This window comes from Lontra canadensis, unplaced genomic scaffold, assembly GCF_010015895.1.
Source record: "Lontra canadensis isolate GAN:19392208 unplaced genomic scaffold, GSC_riverotter_1.0 scaffold194, whole genome shotgun sequence".
In the NCBI taxonomy this organism is placed as follows: Eukaryota; Metazoa; Chordata; class Mammalia; order Carnivora; family Mustelidae; genus Lontra; species Lontra canadensis.
The window spans coordinates 364,233-390,546 of NW_022631188.1; the positions used below are offsets into that span (position 1 = coordinate 364,233).

Sequence of the window (26,314 nt, forward strand, 5' to 3'; positions counted from 1 at the left end):
CATGTCGTTTCCCCTTGAGTCTGAGTGGATTTGATGACTCCTCTGATAAAATACAGCAAAAATGATGCTGTTTGAGTTTTCCAGCCTGAGCCTTTAGAGAGCAGCAGCTTTCACTTTTTGTTTTTTGGAACAACTGCTCTGGGAGCCCTGAGCCATCACAGAAACAGGCTGACTGCCCTGCTGGAAAGATCACATAAGGAAGCCCTAAGCCCACCCCTCTAGCTATCTTTGCCCCAAGGCACTGGGCATGGCAGGGCAGCTGTCTTGGGATTTTCTAGGCAAATCCAGAAGATGCCACATGAAATGGAAGACCCTTTAGGCTGAGCCCTCCCCAGATTCCTGGCAGAAAACATCATGGGATGGTTATTCTAAGCCTTCATTTTTGGGTAACTTTTTATGCATCAATATATGTTACTGTAACAATTTGGTTACGCTAGTCCCTGAAGATACTAAATTTCCTTAGATTAGATGGTATAGTCTACAAGGAATTTTAAATTTGTAATTGATTTCTTGACTTCTAACCAGAAAGTGGTGTTGAGGACACGCTACATTTTTTTTAAAAGTTGAGTTTATAAGGGAACTAAGAGAGGCAGAGATATCCCAGTGACAGAAGAAAATTCTGAAAATGTCCCTTCAAGCCAAGTGGGGGCCGACTTTGACCTCCCCAAAAGGACAAGAAACTGGTGGGTTAGCAGTGAAATTCTGCGGTGGCCACCTTGCCAGGGCATGACTGTCTCAGCCAGGACTGCCTCTCATCCTCCCACCAAAGGTGGAGAGGAGACAAAGGCTGTTTATAGACCCAATGCAGAGGCAATGAGAGGTGTAAGGAAAGTCGGGGTGGGGGGGTTGGCTCTGGGCAACTCAAATACTTCGACAAATAGTTCTACAAAATGTTACTTAAAAGATAAAATGCCTAATGCTCCTGAGTTCCTCAGGTTCACAACCAGGTGTTTTTTTTGTTTTGTTTTTTTAAACCAATTTGTATCTAACTGATTAACTACTGAATACACTGGATCCTTGAACAACAAAGGGCTTGAATTTTGCAAGTTACTTATACATGGACATTTTCCCATACACTACAGTACCATAAATGTATTTTCTCTTCTAAGATTTTATTTACCTGAGAGACAAGAGACGGAGCGAGTGGCAGGGAGCAGAGAGGGACAAGCAGACTCCACACTGAGCACGGCCCTTCCCAGGGCTAGATCCTAGGACCCTGAGGTTATGACCTGGGCTGAAATCAAAAGTCGGACACTTAACTGACTGAGCCACCCAGGGGCCCTCTGTAAATGTATTTTATGATTTTCTTTACATTTTCTTGGGGCCCCTTGTATGTGACTTTTGATCTCAGAGTAGTTGAGTTTGAGCCCAACATTGGGGGTAGAGATTACTTTTTAAAATATCCTAAAAATATATTTTCTTTGTATACAGTATATGATGCATGTAACATATGGAATATGTGTTAATCAACTGTTTGTTATCAGTAAGTCTCTGCTCAACAGTAGGCTGTCAGTGGTTAAGTCAAGTTATACTCAGATTTTTGACTGTGAAGGGGATCAGTGGCCCAACACCCATGTTGTTCAAGGGTCAACGGTACGATACTCAAAAGTATGAAAAGATCATTATGTTTACAGTGGTTGCAATGCCTGGGGCACCTGGGTGGCTCAGTTAGGTTAAAAGGTAGAACAAAAGATCAAGGGAAAGGTAGACAAAAATTTTAGTGATGAGGTTCATTTGGACAAACACAAGAAGACATTTCCTGTCTTTTCCCCCAGTGGAATCTCCTCACCTTTCTCCTGAACAAAGGGCAGCTCCCAAGGTTCAGAATTGAATTGACCCATTCTGGCTGGAGCTGGACCCCTGTTGAGTCCTGGACCCCTGGAGCAGCAGAGGTGCTGCTGCCAGATCAGCTATCTGCTCCTGGGGCCCTTCCTGTCCCTATAGCAGGACTAGGACCCACGGACAATGAAATAAATTTGACCAGGGTGATATATGCTGAAAGGTCTAGAACTTCGATCCCAGTATTAATGGGGAACATAGAACAGCTGGACAGAAAGCAGAGTTTCCCTTGACCTGCAAGGGCAGGAAATAAAAAGGACAGGGAAGGGGATACAACTCTGGCCAGTATATCTTGGCCATTTCCCTCACTACACGAGAGGAGATCTCAACTCTCTTATCTCTCTCTAGAGAGAGCACCTGCCTTCTGAGGATAGATCATTTCTTCCTCATCTCACCTTTCCTCGGGGATATTCAGCTTCCTGGACAAGCCCTCCAAGTCCAGAAACAGCCTCCTCCCTGTACTCTGGGCTGCTCCCGCACCCGGGCCTGCAGCTCCTCGGGCAGGATGGTCAGGAACTGCTCGGGTACCAGCAGCTCCACGATCTGCTCCTTGTTGGGTCTCGGGCCGCAGCCACTGACGACAGAGAGCCTAGAGTTGGACTTCTGAGGCCCAAGGGAATCCTCCCAGCAGAACTGCCTTAAGTTTTTTCTGAAGAACTCCTGTCAGAAGCACTATTTTTGTGCAGCCTAGATTCTGTAACTAGTTGACATTCCTTCTGTTCTGCAGCCCAAAAGGGCTGGACTGAATCCATTCCTGGGCACAACAGCTCAGAAGACTGGCTCGTTACAACAGCAGGGAGAGTTTAAGGCTCATGATAACACGTAACACATCACTATTAACAGAGATCAATTCCAAACTAAGAACATATTTAGTCAGAGTGAATCGCTGTGGCCAGGCCAATGATTTGAAGGTAAGGATGCTCTGTAAAAGACAAACACAAAATGTCATTAGGATAATATAAAATTAAGGAAAACACAATTCAGTTACTTTAGGATTAAAGAACAATACTATTAGCTTGTAGATCTAGAAACTTCAGTGACATATTCAGATAATGTGAAATATTCAGATAATGAAGAAAAACAATGTAAACAGCTTTTGCCTGCTTAAATTGCATGTCACAGATCAAGTCAGTTGTATTTACAAATCAACTTCTCTGTGCCAAGAATTGTGCTAGATACTTTCAACGGTGTTTTTAATTTCAGAAAAGAACAGTCTGTGGGTCAGTGTGTCCCATTTTTGAGTCAGGGATCCCAAGTCATTAACCAAGGTCTGCTTTGTATGCAAACCCAGTGAGCACTTTTCAGTCCTTTGCTTACCAGATGTCCCTGCAGCATCTAACACTGCTAGCCACTCCCAGTCTTATAAGAACTACAATCTTCTGGCTGTTTTCCATGAGTTGGTTTTTGTAAAGTGCTTAGACCAATGCCTGATGCTCAGGTAGTATTATATGAGGGCTTGTCAAACAGCTCATTCTTAAGTCTACTTTATGGCTCTTCTTCAGTTTGTCAAGAAATGTCTAGATACCCTAAGCTGAGACCCAGCCTTCTCATTCCACATTCATTCTGTGCAACCTTGTCCATTCAGTAGCATCTGAGAACTGAGATATTGTCACCCAAGAACTCCTCAATCTGATTCTCTTATCCAAATTTTAACTTGGAGCTGCTGCAGACCATTACATAGTCCAATGGTGTATTGGACCCTTCCACCTGCATGTCTTAAAAGCATCTCAACACCACCAAAAATTAACTCATTTTCCCCTCACAATCAATGCCTCCTCCAAAACTTCCTGGTTGTTTTTTTTTTTTTTTTAACCCATTTCTTTTAAAATAGCACATTTATGGGGCACCTGGCTCAGTCAGTTAAGCATCCAAATTCTGATCTCAGCTCAGGTATTGATTTCAGGGTTGTGAGTTCAAGCCCTGCACTGGGTTCATGGAGCCTACTTAAAAAAACAAAAAACAAAACAAACAAACAAAAAAACCCCGCACATTCATTCATCTAATCATCTAATCCAAAAACCTATCCCTGACTATATTTTATTTTTTGAAAAGATTTTCTTAAAAGATTTTATTTATTTGAGAGATCACAAGTAGGCAGAGAGGCAGGCAGAGAGAGAGGAGGAAGAAGGCTCCCTGTTGAGCAGAGAGCCCAATGCGGGGCTCAATCCCAGGACCCTGAGATCATGACCTGAGTGGAAGGCAGAGGCTTAACCCACTGAGCCACCCAGGCGCCCCTGAAAAAATTTTCTTTATTTGAGAGAGAGTAGGGGAGGAGCAGAGGGAGAGTGACAAGTGGACTGCACATTGAGCGCAGAGCTCTTCTCGAAGCTGGACCCCACAACCCTGAGATCATGACTTCAGCCGAAATCAAGCATCAGATGCTCCAAGGCTCAATCCACTGAGCCAACCAGGGGACCTGCCCTATGTATTTTTTTTGAAGTCTGTAGTACTTACTATATGCCATGCCCTGTACTCAGCACTTTTTTTTTTAAAGATGTTATTTATTTATTTGATAGAGAGATCACAAGCAGGCAGAGAGGCAGGCAGAGAGAGAGGAGGAAGCAGGCTCCCTGCTGAGCAGAGAGCCCGATGCGGGGCTCGATCCCAGGACTCCGAGATCATGACCTGAGCCGAAGGCAGCGGCTTAACCCACCGAGCCACCCAGGCGCCCCTGTACTCAGCACTTTTTAGTCTTTAGTCATCAAGCCTAGTTCAATCTGCCTTTCCCACAAAATTCCATTCCACGCCTCTTCATTTCCACAGCCACCACGTTACTTTCACCAACTTATAATACTGGTTCTTTCCGTGACAACCGCACCTCTCTTCTGTCTTGCATCCACTCTTGCCCCCTTCCCATGCATTTACCATTTTTTCAGAAGTCTAGGATTGCATTACCTCCCTGCTTAAAGACGGATACCGCCGCTCTGTGGAGTAGCCCTTCCCGTCTCCTGCGCGATGCCGCAGTTCACTAGGTGCCAGCCTGTCCAACTCAGCTACGGACGTGGGCAAGCAGAGCTGGGAGAGCCGAAGCCCGCGCCGGCCGGTGTCTTCTGCAAGGCAGTGTGCACGCAGTCATTTTCTGAACGAGCTGTTACGTTAAAAATGGAGACGCACAGCGCCTTTAATGTCCAAGTTCCTTGGAACATCCCCGGAATTACGGACTTGCCCACGTCCCCTCCGTCGCGGTGTTCTGCGGTCCCAGGGTCCCTTCCCTCCTCGCTCTGCCTCATACTCGCTCAGCCTCCTACCGCCTCTAACTCGCCACCCACCTCCAAAGGCCCGCGCAAGGGTGAAGCCGACTTCCCGAGGCGCTTACGCGGTGCTGCAGGGGTCTGCACGGCGAAGGGCGCCCCTTCTGGCCGACTTCCTCCCACGCTAAGCCCTAGGCACCGGCGCACACGTGCCCCAGTGTGTGCTTGACCCAGGCGCTGACTTCGGTTTTCCTCGCCACGGAAACGCACACGGCGCTTGCGCGGACCACGTTACCGCATTTCAGAAGGACACGCCTCCAGGCCGCGACCATAGAAGGCCCGCGCAGGGAACAGACCACCACCTGCCGGCCTCAAGGCCGCGTCCATGCGGCGGGCCTCCCCGCGGCTACACCGCGCCCGCTGACCCCCGCTCGGCGCAGCGCTTGTGCCCGCGAGCGCCGACACGGGGGGGGGGGCGGATTCCGGGGACCCACGCAAGGAAGCGGCGCCGAGCCCGGCGGGGAAGCCTCGCTTCGGAGCAAGCACGAGGCAGCCGCTAACGCCCGCGACCGCAGCCGAAAGTGCGTCACGACGTCCGGGAGCGCCTCCACCAGCAGCCCGCCGCCTCTCTAGGAAGCCTGGAAGACCCATCATCTCGGTGGTGGGTCGGCTCCAACCTCCCGCAGGCCGCCGCGAGCGCCGCAGCCTGTGAGCGGCTTAAGCAGGCGGGTGCTCCTGGTGCAGGCGGATCCTCCTGGTGCCCCCGGGCACTCTATCTGGGCCCCCAGCTCTCTATCGCACCGAGGACGCCTGTCCGCTGTCACACAATGCCGCGCAACCCTCCGCTTCCCAGGACCCTGGTCGTCCCGGGTCCCAGCCTGCAGGGTCCCTGCAGATCCCCCTCGTGCAGATCCTGCTGTGCGCTGGGCCCCCCCGGTCAGAGGCAATAACCAGCACCACCCTGAGCAAAGCGGCACGTGGGCTTGCTCTCCACTGTTTCAAGTCCCGTCCTTCTGTGGAAGGAAACCACTCGCACTCCTGCGCTGGGTCAGCAGAAAGCTCCGGGAATGCGGGGACACAGCCCCGGTTCCACAGCCAGTGAAGTAGCTCGATCAGTAAAAGTTACCTGGCACCGGATCTGGTCCTCATCCATCCTACTTGCTTAAGATGGCTCACACTCTGCCTTAGTCTCCTAAGTTTCTCCTCTAGTGCCCTATACTCCCACTTTTCCTCCACAGTTTTACAAGTGAGCATCCCACACTAGTTCATCAGTCCCGGTACACGGAGCCGCTCCTTAAGCTTCTGATAGGTCATTCATCTTGTCTGGTAAACCATGATCTCAACAGGTTCACATTCGGTAACTATCTTAACTGTTTCATGGTTTGGGGGATCCTTTTAGGAGGAGTGTGGTTTTTGTAGACAACCCACCCTTGCTGAGCTAATCCAATAGACAAGTTAACAGGAATTATTTCAAACCAGGCAGGTGGTGGCTACACTAAATCTCCCACAGCTTCCTTCATAGATGTCCTACCTTAGTTTTCATGAGAACATTGTATTCTTTCTTACTCTATCTGGTCTTCTCTCTCCTCAGCTGGAAAAGTCCTAAGTGGAAGACCACCCATCCTGTGATGCCTCTAGTCTGGGTGTAATTATTAATGCCAGTCTCTTTTATGCTCAAGTGTCCCAGATTGGGCAATAAATTCTATATAGTTACCTTTTATCTGAGAACCACTGACAAGCTGGCTAAAATGCAGATTCCCAGGTTCTGCCCTCAGAAACATCCAGCCAGTCTGGGTAGTGCCCAGGAAGCCGTGGCGTTCAAACAGCACAGGTGATTCTGACACAGGTATATATTCAGAAACAGTGGCTTCATCATAGAGCGGAAAAGTTCGCATGGAAAACTGGGTGCAGGTCCACAGAGACCTAAAAACAAAAATCAGTAATGTATATACTGTGCTCTTCTCCTTCTTCTTTTTATGTAAAGCAATGAAATGGGTTTGGAATGAAGAGCAGTGGGACTGTTTCCACTGCTAGGACACATGGACCAAATGAGAGACAGATCTCTAATAACAGCTATTATAAAGATAAAGCACATTTCTTGGTAACTGTCTCTGCATCTTTTTATTTTTCCTTGTCTTTGGTCACCATTTCTTGGTCTAATACAGTCTTAACATGTAATTTTGTCTGTCTGAGTCCTTTTTATGTTCTCACACTTTGTTCGTCCCTTTTCTCTTTCCCTCCCATTTTGTTGCTGCTGTTTTCAGATGCCTAAAATGTGTCCCGGCCCCCAAGTCTAAGTGTCTATGAAACTACATATAATTCACAATGATCTTTGTTCATTGTTTTTAAAAATTTTAATGCAATGGAAAAATAGATCACTACAAGTGTTTAAGCACTTTGGGCTTCGCTTTTCTCATGTACATATGAAATGGGTAAACTCAAAATTTCTTCCTAAAGCTAACACTCTTACTCTGTGTTAAAAAGCCCCTATAGCACAACAAAATACTTTCAATGATCCCTTACCAAAGACCAAACCCACAGGAAAAGTGTCCAAGGACCTCTCAATCTGGCCCCCACTCCTGCACTTCCTTGTAGGAGTTCCACAACCTGTCAAACTGGAAAACTCATGGCTCTTGAGCATATCTTAGTTGGGACATCCTCATCCTGATCCCTCTGCTAAAACCCTTTCCTCTATCCTCCATCTCCTTCTACAAGTAATCTACTTCTCTCTCAACTTCTAACCCAACATTTAACCAATAACACACATGTATACTGGTATAGATTTTATATTGTAAAATTGCTCCTGAGAAAGTACTTAGTATTTTATATTTTGACTTCAGAATTACTTTTTTTTAAAGATCTTATTTATTTGAGAAAGTGAGCAAGCATGAGTAGGGGTAGGGGTAGTCGGAGAGGGAGAGCAAGAAGCCCAACACGGGGCTCACCCCAGGATCCTAGACTCATGGCCTGAGCTGAAGGCAGATGTTTAACTGACTGAGCCACCCAGGCACCCGGACTTTAGATATACCTTTATTTTAAAATATCCCCAGAGAGTGTTTCCCCTCTCTGACTCTCCCCACTGTCATGCTCTCTCTCTCTCTCTCTCTCTCTCACATTCTCTTTCAAATAAATAAATATTTTTTAAATGTCTAAAATAAATAAATAAATAAAATATCCTCAGAGATAATTTTTGTCTTATAGGAAAAATATAAAACAATCTTCCACTATAAATTATATTTTTATGAATCATATCTCAATTATAATTATTGATACCATATTATCAATTATATTAATTATATTATTTTATATATTAAATTATATTTATATTTATGATAATATAATAAAATTATATTTCTTAAAGAAAAGGTATTGTCAGATATAGAAAATAGGAGTCATTTCCAAATACAAAATGTGGACAGAGACTTGGTTCTCCTTGAGTCCTGACCTTCAAATAAAAATTACAGTGAAAGACAGTCTTCAGGGCTCTTACATACAGATCTAGACAGGTTTTGGTTCCAAAATTCTCAGCCATTTCTTGACAGATCTCCTAACTGTGCTCAGAGGGGTGTTGGACTATCCCTCAAGAACCAATAAAGCTTTTTAATTGGATTTGAATCAGTATTTCTTACACCTTGCTGGGCCATAAAAGAACTACTCTTTCAAACCAGACTTTCAAAGGCACAGAAAGGGATGATTACTGGTTTGCAGAGCACCTGAAAGGAGCTCAATGCCAGAGACTTCATGGGTTGAATAAGAGGAGGCAGGGTAGAAACAGCAAAGAGAGAAGTGAGTGTAATGTAGGAATGTGAAAGGGAAACAACTGAGGAAGAAACAGCCCACAGGCCACAGGCCAGCGCAACAGCACTGCTCAACCCATGACAGCTGCTCGTCGCACATGAGAGAATTAGCTGAACGAAGCAGAGCCGTTAGTATCACAGAACAAGTAGTCAGTCCGGTGAACTGGAGGTCGTTTAATCACGTGAACCATCACTGCACTCTAAGTGGCATATGTCTCTACAGCATATATAACATCTTTTGTTCCTTGGCATTTCATCAGTTGCTGAGAAAATTTAGAATTTTTGAGAAGCTGTGAACAAAACAAAACAAAAAGACAAGCACAAAACAAACATCCTATCTTCAACTGCAGGTGTGAAACCAGTCCATTAGAAATACATCCTTTAAAATCCTGATCTGTTCGTATTTTAAATCTTCCAAGTGCCGACATACAGAATTATCCAAGCATGCTGCTTCGGCACATGCAGAGGCGTCTGAGACACTTATGGGCTCAGGTTATAAGAGCATATGTATTACATTACTATGTGGAATACATATTTACTGGAGAAGTTGATTTTATTTCAGACTCGAGTCTACTATATTTTCCTTAACTTCACTTGAAAATCCGCATGTATTTCTTTTGGAAACAGTTTAACCTCAAGACAATACACTCTTGAGAAAATTTAAGAGTTTTGATAAGACCTACAATTTGCCACAAATGGTAACGGAAACGGTTTGAAATGTTATGACTAAGGATGTATAATAGAACCAAATACACAAGACTGAAAACCACCCCCAGCACTTCTGCATTACTCCGGGAAAGAATGAGGTGCAAGTCTAGTTGCCCAAACCCTGTTTCCTAGCTCATGCGGAAGTTATTATTTTAAATAGAATTTGGCTTGAACCACACTTGGAAGAAGAATGAAACAATTTATGACCTTTTCAAGTACTGACTGCGCACCTACAGGAGAGTGTTAAAGACTGTGGAGCACCACCAAATTAAATACCGTCCACCTGTAAACAGAACGAGGAAGCTCTGTTACTCTAAAGACCGCACTGTTTCAGGAGCACAGCCAGGTGCAGAAGAGTGTAAGCAGTAGGCCATCTTTCTGTGTAACACAGGAAATGAGGCGACATGTATTCACGTTTTCTTGTATTTACATAAAGAAACACCGAAGATACATGAAATAGTAGAAAAATGGCTACCTCTAAGGGGAAAAAAAGATAGACTCCCTTTTTAAGGTTGTTCTGATACTTGAATCAGATGAAGAATGAGTTCTCTTTCTTGAAAAGCCTCTCTAAGTAAATTAAAATTTAAAGGTTAAAAATAACCGGGTTGCCTGGCTGGCTCCGTTGGTGGAGCGTGCAACTCTTGATCTTGCGGTTGTGAGTTCGAGCCCCACGCTGGGTGGAGAGATTGCTTAAAAATAAAATGAGATGCCCCAAATGAGGGATAAGTGGTGAGTCTTTCCTGCAACTCCACTGTAAATTGAACAGAGGAGCTGTGCATTTATTTATTTTTATTTTTATTTTTTTACATATATTCTTTTTTTTTTAAAGATTTTATTTATTTATTTGACAGAGATCACAAGTAGGCAGAGCAGCAGGCAGATAAGGAGGGGGAAGCAGGCTCCCTGCTGAGCAGAGAGCCCGATGTGGGGCTTGATCCCAGGACCCTGGGATCATGACCTGAGCCGAAGGCAGAGGCTTTAACCCACTGAGCCACCAAGGCGCCCTGAGCTGTGCATTTATTGCACATAGATAGGAGGCCCTGTTGAGCTAAAAAGCAAAACCTCAGGGCCTTCTAAATCTTCTAAGTTCCATATGCTAGTAATTTCTATTTGGAGATAAACTGCTTTCAGTGGCTTACCAGAAAGAGAACTCGGAATTAGAAGACAGGGATCTAGCTCCAGCTCCATTAACTAGCTGTCTGTGGGATCTTACAGCTACTTTCCAAAGCCTCCGTTTCTGCATCAATTACGGAAGGAGACAGAGAAGTGATCCTTAAGGTCCCTTACAGGGTTTCTACTATTGTGTACTCTGATCCAGATTGTCAACACCAGACATTTTCCATTTCTGTGTGTGCTGGGCTTAGTATAAAGCAAACACTCAATTACTGTTGAGGGAAAGAAACTTTTTTTTACGCATGACCTTGGCGGTAATCAACAGGTAATGCCAAGAAGCAAGGCACTTACAAAAGCAACATGAAGACTGATCATACTTTTCTACTTTTGTGTTTGAAAATTTCCATAACTAAGGGTTAAAGAAAGAAAAAACTGAAAATGCTTTTAAGTCACAGGTGAAGTGCAAAGAGGCCCATATTTTCATAACAAAGATTAGAAGTGAGATATCAGATTTTTAGCTACATTTCTTGGCCTAGACAAATTTAAAATCTTGAGCAGTATCTACCGCGTCTAGCCACTGAGCTACACGAGCTTGCTTCAATTCCTCAGCTTGCTTCAATTCCTTGGATCCAAACCGGAGGCTGAGTTACTGGAACCCTGCGGAGTTCTCCCATAGGGAAAAGCCTTTGTGTATTTATGGGAGGATTCATCTGCCCCCTGTTGTAGATCAAAAGCAAATTATCATATCTTACGAAAACAAAAAGAGTCAAATCGTTTACATTACAGGTTTTACTGCGATTATTTTTAAATTAATTTTTAAATACTCGGTGAGCTCAGCATTTAACATAATTTTGTGTTTAGGCAGCGTATGATTTTTAAAAACTTTTTTAAAAGTTTCTTAAAACTGGGATGAAGAAGTTTCCCTGAAATACACGTAGAAAACTTTTTGCACAGGTGTGTGTGAGGCTGGAGACCACGCAGATAAAGTCAACACAAGATTCAGTATCGCACAGCGGGGATGCCGAACCCCCAGAGAACTTGACAGATGAACTTAAGATATGCTTCTCTCAGCATGAAAACGTGGACAATTTCACTGGCTCTCCTTGGAGCTTCCTCCTCAAGAGGATTACACTAGTTTTTCCCATTACCTTGCTCAGGGACAAAGTAAGAACCTACCCTGCGACCGCGCTAGTGGTCCGACGGCAGGACACGCGGCGCCACCTGCTCCAGGGGGCCGGCCGGCCCGAGCCCGGAGTGGACCTTGCGATGCTGAACGAGGTTGCAGTGGTAAATGAAGTTCTTGCCGCACTCCTCACACTTGTAAGGCCTCTCCCCGGTGTGAATTCTCTGATGCTTAATGAGGACAGAGCGTCGGCTAAAGCTCTTGCTGCACTGGCCGCACTGGAAGGGCTTCTCCCCTGTGTGGATCCGGAGGTGATGGAAGAGCCCGGCGTTCTGGCTGAAGGCCTTCCCGCAGATGCCGCACTGGTAGCGCTTCTCCCCGGTGTGGAGCCTCTGGTGCTGGAACAGGCCTGAGCGCTGGCCGAAGGCGCGCCCACACTCCTCGCACTCGTAGGGCTTCTCCCCCGTGTGCGTCCTCTGGTGCTCGATAAGGATGGAATTCTGGGTGAAGCTCTTCCCACATGCACCACAGACATAGGGTCTCTCCACGGAAGAGCTTGGCCGCTGCCTCTCCAGCCTGCCGTCCCGCTCACAGGGGTCTCCGCGCTCAGTCACCTGAGCAGCATCACTGTTCGGTTTCTCCAGTGCTTCCACAAGAGGCCTCGTCTCTGTAGAAAGCTCCCTCTCTAGGCCTAACTCCACGTTCCAAGTCCCGGCCTCACCACCTGAAACAGCAAGGGGAGCATGCGGGTGTCAGGTGTCCAAAGGGGAAGGGGGAAACCAGCCAGGAGAGGGGGTGGGAGGGGACGAACAAGCGCAGCTTCTGTTCACTTCTCCTTTGCCCTCAGGGAGAAGACGGGCTGAACTGTAACTGCGCGGTCAGCTGCCGCCGGCCCCGGGGGGCCACAGTCTTCCTGAGGGCAGGGGCGCGTCTACCTCGCTTGGCATGGTCTCCCCAGGACCAACCGCAGCACCTGGTGCCCAGCAGATGCGGAACAGATGTGCTGAACGGGGGGGCGGCACTTAGGGAGTGAGGGAGGCCTCCTGAGAAAAATCCCGATCCTCACCGATCGGAACCGGGCACAGCTCGCGTGCACCGCACCAATGCAGCTCTTCCGAGGGCTGGAGCCGGCCACCTGGCAACTCCTGGGCTGGTCCCCGAGCTGCTTTCTCCTTCGCAAACTCTCCCTGTTCACAAGCATAGCTTGGGACCTGGCGGAAATTACGGATGGTTAGGAATCAAATGTGAGAGGCACCCTGTAAGGGGATCTCCCCTGGTCCGCCGTATAGGAAAAGGCGGCCCAAGAAACTGGCAACAAGAGAGAGGCAGAGGGATGGAGAGCCCACAACACACCACATCAGGCACAAAAGGCCTTCCTCCCCTACCTCTTGCTACATGAAAACCCCACGCTTGCTCCTGCAGGTACAAACCTCTGTGCTCCCATCTTCCACCAGCTCTCCTGGCTCATCCAGCTCCCTCTCCAGGTCCTCCAGCGCGGCCACCGCCTGCTCCCCGCTCTCAGGGCGGCGCTCCCGCACCCAGGCCTGCAGCTCCTCGGGCAGGATGGTCAGGAACTGCTCCAGCACCAGCAGCTCCACGATCTGCTCCTTGCTGTGCGTCTCGGGCCGCAGCCACTGGCGGCAGAGCTCCCGGAGTCTTCGAAGAGCTTCGCGGGGCCCCGGGGTCTCCTGGTAGCAGAACTGCCGGAAGCGTCTCCGAAAGATCTCTCTGGTGTGAGGGTTCTCTCTCCGCAGGCCAGATTCCTGCCCACAGCCACAATCCCCCTCTTTCTCTTCTACCTTTACTGCCTGAAGTCCTTCCTGCATCTCTGAAGTCTGTAGGACCAAGGCTGTGGCCATCTTAGACTTAACTCTTCAGAGAGAGTCTATTCTCGATGATTCCTCTTTGATCTTTGCTTCTGGAAATCCCAAAATCTAAAAAGTAATTGCAGAGAAAAAATACTAAAATGTTAAAAATCTTCTCTGCTGGCAGACACAGGAGTATCTGTAACAAAAGCAGTCACTGTCACATTTTATATTGAGACTCAGAACACGCATATACATGTACGTATGAATGTTATGTTTGTGCGTGAGATACACACCTACACAAGTAACTGAAATAATAATTTCACAAAACACTATGTATCCTGAATTATGTGACACACACTATTATTTTTAAAATCTTGCTTTTTAAACCCCAAAACAAAAAACCCTGGTCATAGCCTACCATAAGGACTTCATGATTCACATACGAATCATGACCTATAGCTTTAAAAAGTTTCTAAATTTAAGTAAAAGAATTACAATTCACTGTAAATGTAACCCAACACTATTCTTGGGTATTGGCATGCATTGCAAAATAAAAACTAGGAACAGTGTATTTAAGTTCTGAACACAGCTCACACTACAACTAGGAGAAAAGTTAAATCCATATTGCCACTATTAGTTCTGCTTCTCAAGGAGGGAAGAACCACTGGGGTGGGGAAGCATGCTTGTGGATGCAAACATAACCCCCTCCACAAATGTCTACCACTTCTGGCTTCACCGACCTCTCTAGAGTCACCACTCCAGGAAGAGTCGAGAGGGTTTCCCCCTCCAAAGACAAGGATCCCTGAGCTTTTATTCCCCCCTCCCCCACTTTTCTTGATGCTCACTCACTGTCACTTTGAGATCCACATTATCTTCTTTCAAAACTTCTCACATGCCACTCATACATCTGGCAGTACTCATTCCAATACTGCTCTCGGCACTAGACAAGGGGCCCTAACAAAACAAAGTCCCCACCTTGATGGAACTCACATTCTAAGCACAGTACCGATAGCAGCTGACACTTCTCTTGCTTTCAAGGTACCAGGCTTTGTACTAGATGTTTCACAGGCGTCAACTCACGGACTCCTCGAAACAACCCTAAGGGTTTGCTACTACCCACATATGGACAGATGAGAAAACGGAGGCCCAAAGAGCTGGAGTCACTTGCCCAAGGTCTCACACACAGGAAACAGTGAAGCTGCCTTTCCAAAAATCTACTTCAGAATTCACAGGCTCAACAACCACCCCACTGTCTCTCCTATAAGTGGACAGGAAGAAGGGAAAAGGATGAAGGAAGGAGCCAGCAGGCACAGACAATAATGAAATAGATGTTAAACAGCATAAAATAGTACATATTATAGTGTGTGTATATATGGTATAATTATTATACCATAATTAATTATGGTATAATTATAGTATAATTATATATTATATATTATATATAATTTTGTACAATTATACTATAATTACAGTATATTACATATTTATATTATATATAATATGTACAAATAGTATATCATATAATTATATATTATACTATAATATATAATATATACACAATATTATTAATATCATATAAAAGCAATTATTAATTTTGTTAAATTATTGATTTTATTAAATTATTAATTTTATTAAAAAACAATTATTAATATTGTGTATATATATTATATAATACTTATATAATTTTATAATTTTATAATTTTAATACTTATATAATTATATAATTCAATTATTAATTTTATTAAAAACAATTATTAATATTGTGTATATATTATATATTATATAATACTATATTATAGTATATATTATATATTAATTATAATATATTAAAAATATATTTTTAAAAGATTTTATTTATTTATTTGAGGGAGAGTAAGAGAGAGCATGAGAGAGGAGACGCAGGCTTCCCAGAGCTGGGAGCCCAATGCGGGACTCAATCCCGGGAATCCAGGAACATGACCTGAGCCAAAGGCAGTGGCATAACCAACTGAGCCATCCAGGCGCCCTTCCACTTTGGTTTTAAGTCAAAGATTTTCTATTCACAGAAAATGAATCTGAAGCTTTGCGCTCTGCTCATAGAAAGTCATTCTGCTATATGGTGTTTCAAATCTTCACTCAGTTTCACTACAATCAATCCCCTCTATTCTCTGTATAGCCTAGGGGCTCCCTTTTGCTTTCCTCTCCTGCTCTTGCTTCTTCTGCCTGGTGGCCTAAAATCCCACGGCCTCACGCCAGCACATCGTAGCTCCTCTTTGAACCCAGTGCCTGTAAAATGCTTCCCAAGTGTTTTACAACTCTGCCCTCCCGGTCACAAACAGTTTTTTTTTTTTTTTAAAGATTTTATTTATTTATTTGACAGACAGAGATCACAAGTAGGCAAAGAGGCAGGCAGAGACAGAGAAAGAGAAGCAGGCCTCCTGCTGAGCAGAGAGCCCGATGCGGGGCTCGATCCCAGGACCCTGGGATCATGACCTGAGCCGAAAGCAGAGGCTTTAACCCACTGAGCCACCCAGGTGCCCTTCACAAACAGTTCTTAAGCTCTTTTAGGTTCACCACCCCACTCTAAGATCTTCCTCGACTTACACTGGGGTTATGGCCTCATGAACCAACCCATCACAAGTTGAAAACAACACACACTGAAAGTGCACTGAATGTACCTCACCCACCAAACATCACGGATTAGCCTCACCTACCTTAAATATGCTCAGAACACTTATGCTAGGCTCCAGTCGGGCAAAATCCCCTAACACAAATCCCATTTTGTAGTGAAGTGTTGAAAGTCTCATGTACTTTACTGCGTATTGTACTTAAAGTGAGAAGCAGAACGGCTGTATGGGCACAGAACGGCTGTATATATCAATATATATCAGCTGTTTCTTGTAAGTTTTTCTGGAGAAAAGACCAAAACTCGAAATTTGTAGCACTGAACATGAATCACCTTCCCATCATCGTTAAGCTGAAAAATCATCCCTTCTTGTTGGGGACCATCTGAATATGCCAGGTATATAATTAGCATAATAATCGCTTGCACTTAGAAAACAAACAAACAAAATTTGCATTTTAAAGCTGGATTCTCTTAGAACCCCAGCAAGCTCAATACCCCCAAATCTACCATGACTCAGGGAGAAATGCTCTTCACCAAGGATAGGCAGGTAGGGGAAGACCAAGCAGCATGAGATACAAACGTGTCTTTATCATAATGTATCCCCACATTCTCCTCAGGTGTCACCATCTAAGGCCCCCCACGACTTATCGGACACATCCCCACATTCCCAAGCCTGGTTCAGGGCTAGTCACATCTCCAGCTTCAACTGTGGGGCCCCACTCTTGTTTTCCTCTATTCCACATGCAAAAACTGCCAGTTCCACTTGGGCCTTTCTTCTCACTATTCTTTCATCAGGCTTTCCTCATCCGTGTTCCATGCCTGTGGTCTTGCCTTCGGCACTTATGCAAACCCCACCCAGTCTCTGCACCTTGATTGACTCTCACGTCCTCTGAGGTCTTCCTCATCCATTCCATCACCCTCTTCCTCCTTCCAGCTCTTAGATCACGAGCCCCACCTTTTACTTCAGTCACAATCTATCCTGTGGTTACTTCTCATATAAAAAAAAAATCCAAAACGTACAGGATAAAGAATTCCTTCATCAGAAGTAGACATTGTTAAAGATTAGAACGGACCCTTTCAGACTTTCTCTGTCCATCTTTAATCTCAGGCACAGGAGTGCGCTTCACCCACATGCACAAAACCCAGCTCTTACCCTCCCTATTAATCTGCAGTACCTAGAAGGTAGTATGAGGCGGCAGATCTAGTTGTGAATGCTGACCTACTAGCAGTGTGATCTTGGGCGAGTTACCTGATTTTCCTGACCCTCAATCTAATTAACGAAACGAGGACAGCTACTTTGCAAAGTTGTCAAGGACAGTAAATGAGACGACGTATATAAACTGGTTTTGCATGAAGCCTGGCACTTACTAAGCTTGCAAATTAACCACCTTCTCAAGAGATAATGTGCAATTTTTGGCTTAAGGTGGCTAAATGAAACGCTGCTACCTCCCCTCGGCGCCAAGAGGGTCGTGTTTTCTGCGGCCCAAAGCACAGGGTGGGTAAGTGGGCGGGGAAACATGCAACGCACAGGTGAACACACAACTAAAACAGCGGACACACACCCGATCAGGTCTGTTCTTCTCCCATCTCAAATCCTCACTAGAAGCCCAGGACAACTGAGGTCCGAAAAGTGGAGGATGAGACTCCAGTGAGAGAAGAACCGACCTGGGTTGAGTCTGTAAGGCTGACGCAGAGTCCGCACGGCAGACGGACCCCGGAGCCGGGCAGCCCGGAGGCGCGTCCTACGACGGCAGCTGCTTGGCCCTGGGACGGTCCTGACCTCCTCCTCTCTCCACGTTAGAAAAGGGGGAAGGAGGGGAGCTCACGTGACAGCAGCGCGGGCCTCCCAGAGTCCTGACAAGGGACTAAGTTAGTACTTGGAAAGTGCCTTCCACGACGCCTGCCCGAACAAAACAACGGCTATTTAAGCATTTGCTAAAAAGGGGAAAATCAAGACAAGGCAAGAGCCTCCGCCGTCGGTGGAGCAGACTACGAGAGGCCGCGGCGCGTTGTAACGCGACTCCTGCTCCTCGCTCAATCGGCCCCCAGCAGCGGCCGCCGGACGCCGGAAGAGGTCGGCGGAGGCCGGCAGGGTGACGGGGGCGGGTCCGGGCCGCCTCCCCCACCCAGGCCGGGCGCCGCGCACACACCAGCCCCTTTAACGGCCCTCGGCGGAGCCGGACTGCGAAGCTCACCCGGCATCCGTGGGAGGAGGAGGCCACCCGGCCAGACCGCACCCCCTCCGAGTCCTTGACAACCGCCGCTGAGGAGAGCTGGGCTACAAAGGCCGGAAGTGCGTCACGCGGACCGCCTCCCGGGGACAGCGCTTCCGACAGCATTCCTTCTAGCAGGCCCGGAGGTCTCACGCCTCTGTGATCGCCTCGCGAATCTCCTCCCCAGTGGAGTGAGGCGAGGGGAGGCGTAGTGTCTCCCAGGCCGGCAAGTGCAGTAACGGCCAACTTAGAGTTTTGCACGTATTGATTGACTCATTCATTCTAAATAGCAACGCTGTAAGTTCGGCGCAATTATCCCCATGCAACAAATGAGGAAACTGACGTGCATTCCTTCCGCCTTTCTTAGTGTCATTCCTGCAAAGAAACAGTTTTTGTGCATTTATTCAAGATATTTCAGGCTCCTTTTACGCTTTTCCTACTCTAGACCTAGAACCCACCCTTGTTCCACGAAGCTCGGGTTCCTTTCAGCGGAGGACGGTGTACAGAAACCAACGGATCCTCTCACTGGCACCGGGATACAGCTTTGCTTTAGGCCTTATCCACAATTATATTTTCATCGGAATTGTATAGATTGTCTCCAATTCAAATACAAATTCAGTTTGTTTTTCCTTTTCCTTTCTGTTTTTCCCGAAAACCTGGTTCCTAACAGCTCCATATATATTCCCCCAATTTGCTCTGTCTTGCAATGTAAACAAAATAGTTTCAAATTCTCAGTGCCCGTGTCACTAGCAACAGTATACCTGCTGTGTGGAGTTCAGAATTTCTTTGCTTGCTTTGCTTGTTTATTGGTTCTTGAAATATATCCCATTAGGGGGAGTTCAGTCGGAGTACTGTATACATACATTAATTTGAATTCTTTTCTCTTTTTGTTATAAGCTTGATATACAGTTAGGATCATTTGTTTCTGTTTGTTTTTCTATTTCAGGGTTTGTTTTCCTTTCATCCCTTTTCATTTCCTTTATGAACATGCAAAACACATAGTTCAAAATCTAAATGATATAAAAGGATATATCCAGAGTTCTGTTTCCATCCCTAACTCCTTTACTCTATATACGGTTGACCCTGGAACACCATGGGTTTGAACTGTGCAGGTTCACTTATACACAGATTTTTTCATTAAATATAGTACAGTTCTATAAATGTATTTTCCTTATGACTTCCTTTTTTAAAGGTTTTATTTATTTAATTAATTTATTTCTTAAAAATATTTTATTTATTTATTTGACAGACAGAGATGACAAGTAGGCAGAGAGACAGACAGAGAGAGAAGGGGAAGCAGACTCCCCATTGAGCAGAGAACCTGATGCGGGGTTCAATCCCAGGACCCTGAGATCATGACCTGAGCCGAAGGTAGAGGCTTAACCCACTGAGCCACCCAGGCCCCCTCCTTATAATTTCCTTAACATTTTATTTTCTCTAGCTTACTGTACTATAAGAATACAGTATATTGGGGCGCCTGGGTGGCTCAGTGGGTTAAAGCCTCTGCCTTTGGCTCTGGTCATGATCCCAGGGTCTTGGGATCGAGCCCCACATGGGGCTCTTTGCTCGGTGGGGAGCCTGCTTCCTCCTCTCTCTCTACTTGTGATCTCTGTCTGTCAAATAAATAAAATCTTAAAAAAAAAAGAATACAGTATGTGATACATGTAACATACCAAGTGTCTATAAATCTACTAATTATGTTATTGGTAAGACTTCCAGTTAAGAGTAACCTGTTAGTAGTTCAGTTTGGAGGCATCAATAGTTATACACGGATTTTTCACTGCGTGGGGGTCAGTACTCCAACCCCTGCATTGTTCAAGGGTCAACTGTATATTCACGCCCCATTTTCATTAGTTTTAATTTATCCTGTCTTTCCTTCCTCTTTTCCGTCTTTCCTTTCTTCTCTACTCTCTTTTCTCACAAATTTAAGCATTTACCTTCTTTACTGCTATGAATTATCATATTATATACATTCTTTGGCACCTTGCTTTATCACTTACTAAAATAACCTGGAAATTATGTGTTCATTGGAATATCCTTCTATTTATCTACCTATCTATCTACTTATTGCTTGCTTGCTTGCCGTGGCATAGTACTCCAACATGTGGCCATACCAGAATTTTCCCAACCAGTCTGTAAGGGAGGGTATTTGGATTGTTTCCAGTATTTTGTTTTAACAAGTAATGCTACAATGAACAATGAAGAAAGAGGAGGGAAGAGAGAAAGGAAAGTACCTTTGCAAGCATTGTATTATTTTACACTCTCAACAGCAGAGTATGAGAATGCCTGTTTTCACACAGCCTCCCCAGCTCTACGTTTTCAGGCTTTTGAACGTTGACGATAGGACAGGCCATTAGGTATTTCTTAAGCAACCAAAACCCCAATGCTGAAATCCCTGTTAAAAATGGATTCATGTATATTTCAAAAACTGTAAAATACTGGTGGAAGAAATTGAAGATGGCACAAACAGATGCAGATATTCCATGCTTGTGAATTGGAAGGACTGATGTTGTTAAAATGTCCATACTACCCAATGCAATCTACTGATTCAATACAATCTCTATCGAAATACCAACAACATTTTTCATAAAATTAGAATAAATAGTACTAAAATTTGTATGGAACCACAACAGACCTTGAATAGCCAAAGCAATCTTGAAAAAGAACAAAGCTGGAGGTATCCAACAGATCTCAAGGTATCCTACAAACGTCTCGTAATCAAAATGGTATGGTCCTGGCACAAAGATGGACACACAGATCAATGAAACAGAATACACAACCCAGAAATAAACCCACACATATGTCGTCAACTTATCTTTGAGGAAGGAGGCAAGAATATCCAATGGGGAAAAGACAGTCTCTTCAATGAATGGTGCTGGGAAAACGGAGCTGCTACATGCAGAAGAATGAAACTGGACCGCATTCTCACACCACACACAAAAATGAACTAATGGGTTAAAATCCTAAATTTGAGACTCAATACCACAAAACTCCTAGGAGAAAACATAGTAATTTCTTGACATTGGACCAAGCAACATTTTTCTAGATATACCTCCTCAGGCAAGGGAAATAAAAGCAAAATTAAACTACCAAGACTACACCAAAATAAACAGCTTTTGCACAGGAAAGGAAAACATCAACAAAAAGCAAGACAAGGGGCGCCTGGGTGGCTCAGTGGGTTAAAGCCTCTGCCTTCAGCTCGGGTCATGATCCCAGGGTCCTGGGATTGAGCCCCGCATCGGGCTCTCTGCTCTGCGGGGAGCCTGCTTCCTCCTCTCTCTCTGCCTGCCTCTCTGCCTAATTGTGGTCTCTCTCTCTCTGTCAAATAAATAAATAAAATCTTTAAAAAAAAAAAGCAAGACAAAATACTAAATGGGAGAAGATATTTGCAAGTGACGTATCCAATAAGGGGCTAATATCCAAAATATATAAAGAATTTATACAGCTCAGCACCAAAGAGCCCCCAAATAATACAATTCCAAAAAGGGCAGAAGACAGGAATAGACATTTTTCCACAGAAGACATACCCATGGCCAACAACACATGAAAAGATGCTCAACATCACTGATTATCAGGAAAATGCACATCAAAACCACAATATCATGTCACACCTGTCAGAATGGCCAAGACCAAAAAGAAAGAAGTAACAATTGTTGGTGAGGATGCAGGGAAGAGGAACTCTCCATGCATTGTCAGTGGGAATGTAAATTGGTGCCACCACTGTGGGAAACAGCATGAAGTTCCTCAAAAAATTAATAGAATTACCTTAGGACCCAGTTTTCCACACTTGGATATCTTCCCAAAGAAAACAAAAACATTAATTCAAAAAGATAAATGCACCGTTATGTTTACTGTAGCATTATTTAAAACAGCCAAGATACGGAAGCAGCCTGTGTTCACTCATAGATATTTAAAAAATGGATCCACAGTGCCACATGTTAGCAAGGATTATGGAACAATGAGAACTTCCATACGTTGTTGATGAGAGTGTAAATTGGTAATATTATTTTGGGGAAAGTCTTTGGCATATCTCCAAAGCTAAACACATGCGTATTCTACGACCAGGAGTTTTACTTTTAGAGATAGCCATCAGAAATGAATATATATTTGCATCTAAAGTCATGTGCATACAGCATTTTCATAGCTCTAAAGTGGAAACAACCCAAATGACCATTAACAGTAGGATAGATTCAAAAACTTAAGTTTAGGGATGCCTGGTTGGCTCATTCAGTTAAGCATCTGCCTTCAGCTTAGGTCATGATCCCTGGGTCCTCAGATCAAGTCCCGCATCGGGCTCTTTGCTCAGTGGGGAGTCTGCTTCTCCCTCTGCCTGCCATTCCCCCTGCTTGTGTGCACGCTCTCTCTCCCAAATAAATAAATAAAATCTTTTTTAAAAGATTAGGAAAATCTTTTAAGATTTAAAAAATCTTTAGGGGTGCCTGCGTGGCTCAGTGGGTTAAGCCTCTGCCTTCGGCTCAGGTCATGATCTCAGGGTCTGGGATTGAGCCCCACATTGGGCTCCCTGCTCAGTGGGGAGCCTGCTTCCCCCTCTCTCTCTGCCTGCCTCTCTGCCTACTTGTGATATCTCTCTCTGTCAAATAAATAAAAAAAATCTTTAAAAAAAAGATTTAAAGAATCTTTAAACATCTTTAAATCTTTAAAAAATCACAAATAAATAAAATCTTTTTAAAAAGATTTTTTAAAAATCTTTAAAAAACTAAAAAAATTAAGTTTATTCATACAATGGAATACTATGCAACAATCAAAATGGACTACAGCTACAAGCCACAGTGATAAATTTCACAAACATAATAGCGAAAGAAGGCAGACACAAAAAGACACATGCTTCGTGACTTCATTTACATAAAGTTCAAACTGGGAAGACTAATATCTGGTGTTGGAAGTCACAACAGGAAGGAGGGATGGAGCACAAGTGGGTCTTCCGGGGAATGGGTAGTGTTCTATTTCCTGACTTTGGTGGCGGTTACGTGGGTGGTTTCACTTTATGAATTTCATTTACTTGTGTACCTATAACTTGTGTATTTTCAAATATAGGTATATTTCAATAAAAAGTCTTTTTGCATATGTCTTTTAAATTCAAACCATTTTACAGTTGAAGAAACCAAGGTTCAGGGAAATGAAGAATGTTATTGAGGTCAGCAGAGCCAGGACCTAAATCCAAGTTTCCTGATCAGGTAGCTTCCTTAGCCCTGAAGGATCATTTAGCTAGGAATCTTTGCATGTGGGTCTTTTAGGGGCCATTTCTTTTGTTGTAAGTTTAACACAGTGCTCACTAGACAAAAATATAGTTATTAGTAATACTTAGATACATATGTATAATAGTCTTCTTACTCACCTATCCCACAAATGCTTCTCAAGAAATAGAGGTGGAAATATATATCTATATATCTATATAGGTATATAGATATATAGATATTTTTAAAGATTTTATTTATTTATTTGGCAGAGAGTGAGACAGTGAGAGAAGGAACACAAGCAGGGGGAGTGAGACAGAGAGAGAAGCAGGCTTCCCACTGAGCAAGGAGCCTGATGCAGGACTCCATCCCAGGACCCCGGGATCATGACCTGAGCCAAAGTTAGATGCTTAACTGACTAAGCCACCCAGGCATCCAAGAGGATAATATATTTCAAAGTCAAAAGAGACCTAAAATTATTATACAAGCCCTCAGGTCATTATATAGAAATATGATGGTGTGTTTTATTTAAATACAGGTGATTGATAAAATAGATTAGAAAAATTTGAAATACATTATCTAAAATTTTGTTCTCTCTTTCCCTCTCTATATAAGTATGTATGTGTGTGTTTTTGTATATATATATTTTTTAATCTTTCCAAATACACAATGTAAATAAGTAAAAATAATTCTCAAATTAGAGAGGTAGGAATCTAGAGGAACTTTTTTTTTTTTTTTTTAAATATCCTCTTGGGGCACCTGAGTGGCTCAGTGGGTTGGGCCTCTGCCTTAAGCTCAGGTCATGATCTCAGGGTCCTGGGATCGAGCCCTGCATTGGGCTCTCTGCTCAGCAGGGAGCCTGCTTCCCCCTCTCTCTGCCTGCCTCTCTACCTACTTGTGATCTCTGTCTGCCAAATAAATAAATAAATAATCTTAAAAAAAATAAAATTAAAAATAAATTTAAAATATCCTCTAAGGGCACTTGATTGGCTCAGTTGGTAAAGCATCTGTCTTTGGCTCAGGTCATGATCTCGGAGTCCTGGAATCAAGCCTTGCATTGGGCTCCCTGCTCAGTGGGGAGTCGGCTTCTCCCTCTCCCTCTGCCTCTCCCCATGCTTCTGCTCTCTCTTTATGTCAAATAAATAAAACAATTTTTTCAACAAAGGAAGAAAAGAGAAGTCCTTTCAGCAGACAAGTTTCAAATATATTTTTTTCCTAAACCAAAGCACTGTGTGATCGGTTAGTGGACACTATTGTTATGGCGCTCGCCGCAGGGCGGTGACCAGTGTATTCTCCCAACAACTATGCAGCTAAGGTGCATCTGATCTCAACTGGGTCAATCAGATGCTTCCATAGAGGGTTTGAATCTTGGAAAAATGAGGTAAAAATATGAGGTTGGGGGGAGGGACTGTCAGAGCAGATGCCTTCCTGATTAGCGTCCCCGGTGACAGCACTAAAAGATATGTCCTACATGGTCTCTTTCCGGAGTGGGATCTTGGCTATCGCTTGTTTCCCTTCACGTCTGCTTGTTTATCAAATCTGGTTCTTCACCTCTCACATCAATTCTGTGAACTACCGCTCTTCTAATATCTGCTTAAATTCTCGGTATTTGAAATTTTCTGAAGATCTCTTATTAGGGCATTGATGAGGAAAGAGTGGGATTCTGAGAATTGGAATGAGGAGTTATGTGGCATCCAGGGTGTTCTTGGTTCCTCACCACACAGCCTCCCATTCTAGCCAAGGAGCATTTCTTTCGTCTAATAAAGCTGCCTTGCTTGACAATGCTGCACCTATCAAGAAGATGAAAATATCAGCTACACACTGGGAGAAAATATTTGCAAAAGACATATCTGATAAAGGACCGTTATTCAAAATACATAAAGAACTCTTAAAATTCAACAATAAACAACCTGATTTTAAAACAGGCCATAAACAATGAATCTTGGAACACTGCACCAAAAACTAATGATGTATTTTATGATGAATAACATAACACAATAAAAAAATAAATAAAACAGGCCAAAGACCTTAGCTCACTAAAGAAGAAATACAGGAGTCAAATAAGCACATGTAAAGACAGTCCACATCATATGTTGCTATAGACTAAATGTTTTATCCCTCTCCCCTTCACTGAATTCATACATTAAAACCTAATTCCCAGTGAGATGGTGTTAGGAGGTGGGGTCTTTGGGAGGCCTTACGTCATGAAGGTGGGCCTTTTTATATGGGATTGGTGCTCTTAACGATAAAAGAGAACACCCAGATCCTACAGACCTCCTTGTACCATGGGTGGTTACAGCTAGAAGGTGCTACCTGTAATCACAAAGTGGTTCCTTACCAGACACCACATCTGCCAGTGCCATGATCTCGGACTTCCCAGTCTTGGGCATTTTGTCTTAGCAGCCCAAGTGGGCTAAGACATACATCATCACGAAAATGCAAATTAGAACAACAATGAGATTCCACTTCCTGACCATTAGAATGGCCAAAATTCAGAACAATGACACCAAATGCTGGCAAGGATGTGCTGCGGTAGGACCTCTCATTCATCTCAAAATTGTTCAGCCACCTTGGAAGGCAGTCTGTTAGTTTCTTACGAAGCTTAACATACTCTTACCATAAGATCCAACAATTACCCTTCTTCCTTTAAAGACCTTATAAACTATTCATGGAAGCAAGGGGAAAGGTATATAAAAGAAAATTAACATACAATTCTCAAGAC

General features: G+C 44.2%; 1 protein-coding gene and 1 long non-coding RNA gene across 2 annotated transcripts; both read right to left on the reverse strand.

Annotated features, from left to right (window-relative positions):
* Nucleotides 1-2,520: 2,520 nt before the first annotated feature.
* Nucleotides 2,521-5,206, reverse strand: LOC116861275. Its single transcript, XR_004381458.1, has 2 exons — nucleotides 4,735-5,206; nucleotides 2,521-2,761 (listed from the first exon to the last, which is right to left on the reverse strand). It is a non-coding gene; the product is annotated as an uncharacterized LOC116861275 (long non-coding RNA).
* Nucleotides 5,207-11,344: 6,138 nt separating this feature from the next.
* On the reverse strand, nucleotides 11,345-13,791 carry ZSCAN23 (zinc finger and SCAN domain containing 23). Its single transcript, XM_032847834.1, has 3 exons — nucleotides 13,202-13,791; nucleotides 12,812-12,982; nucleotides 11,345-12,523 (listed from the first exon to the last, which is right to left on the reverse strand). Exons 1-3 carry the CDS (start codon nucleotides 13,628-13,630, stop codon nucleotides 11,837-11,839), a joined length of 1,287 nt encoding a protein of 428 aa, XP_032703725.1. The 5' UTR covers nucleotides 13,631-13,791; the 3' UTR covers nucleotides 11,345-11,836.
* Nucleotides 13,792-26,314: the final 12,523 nt, after the last annotated feature.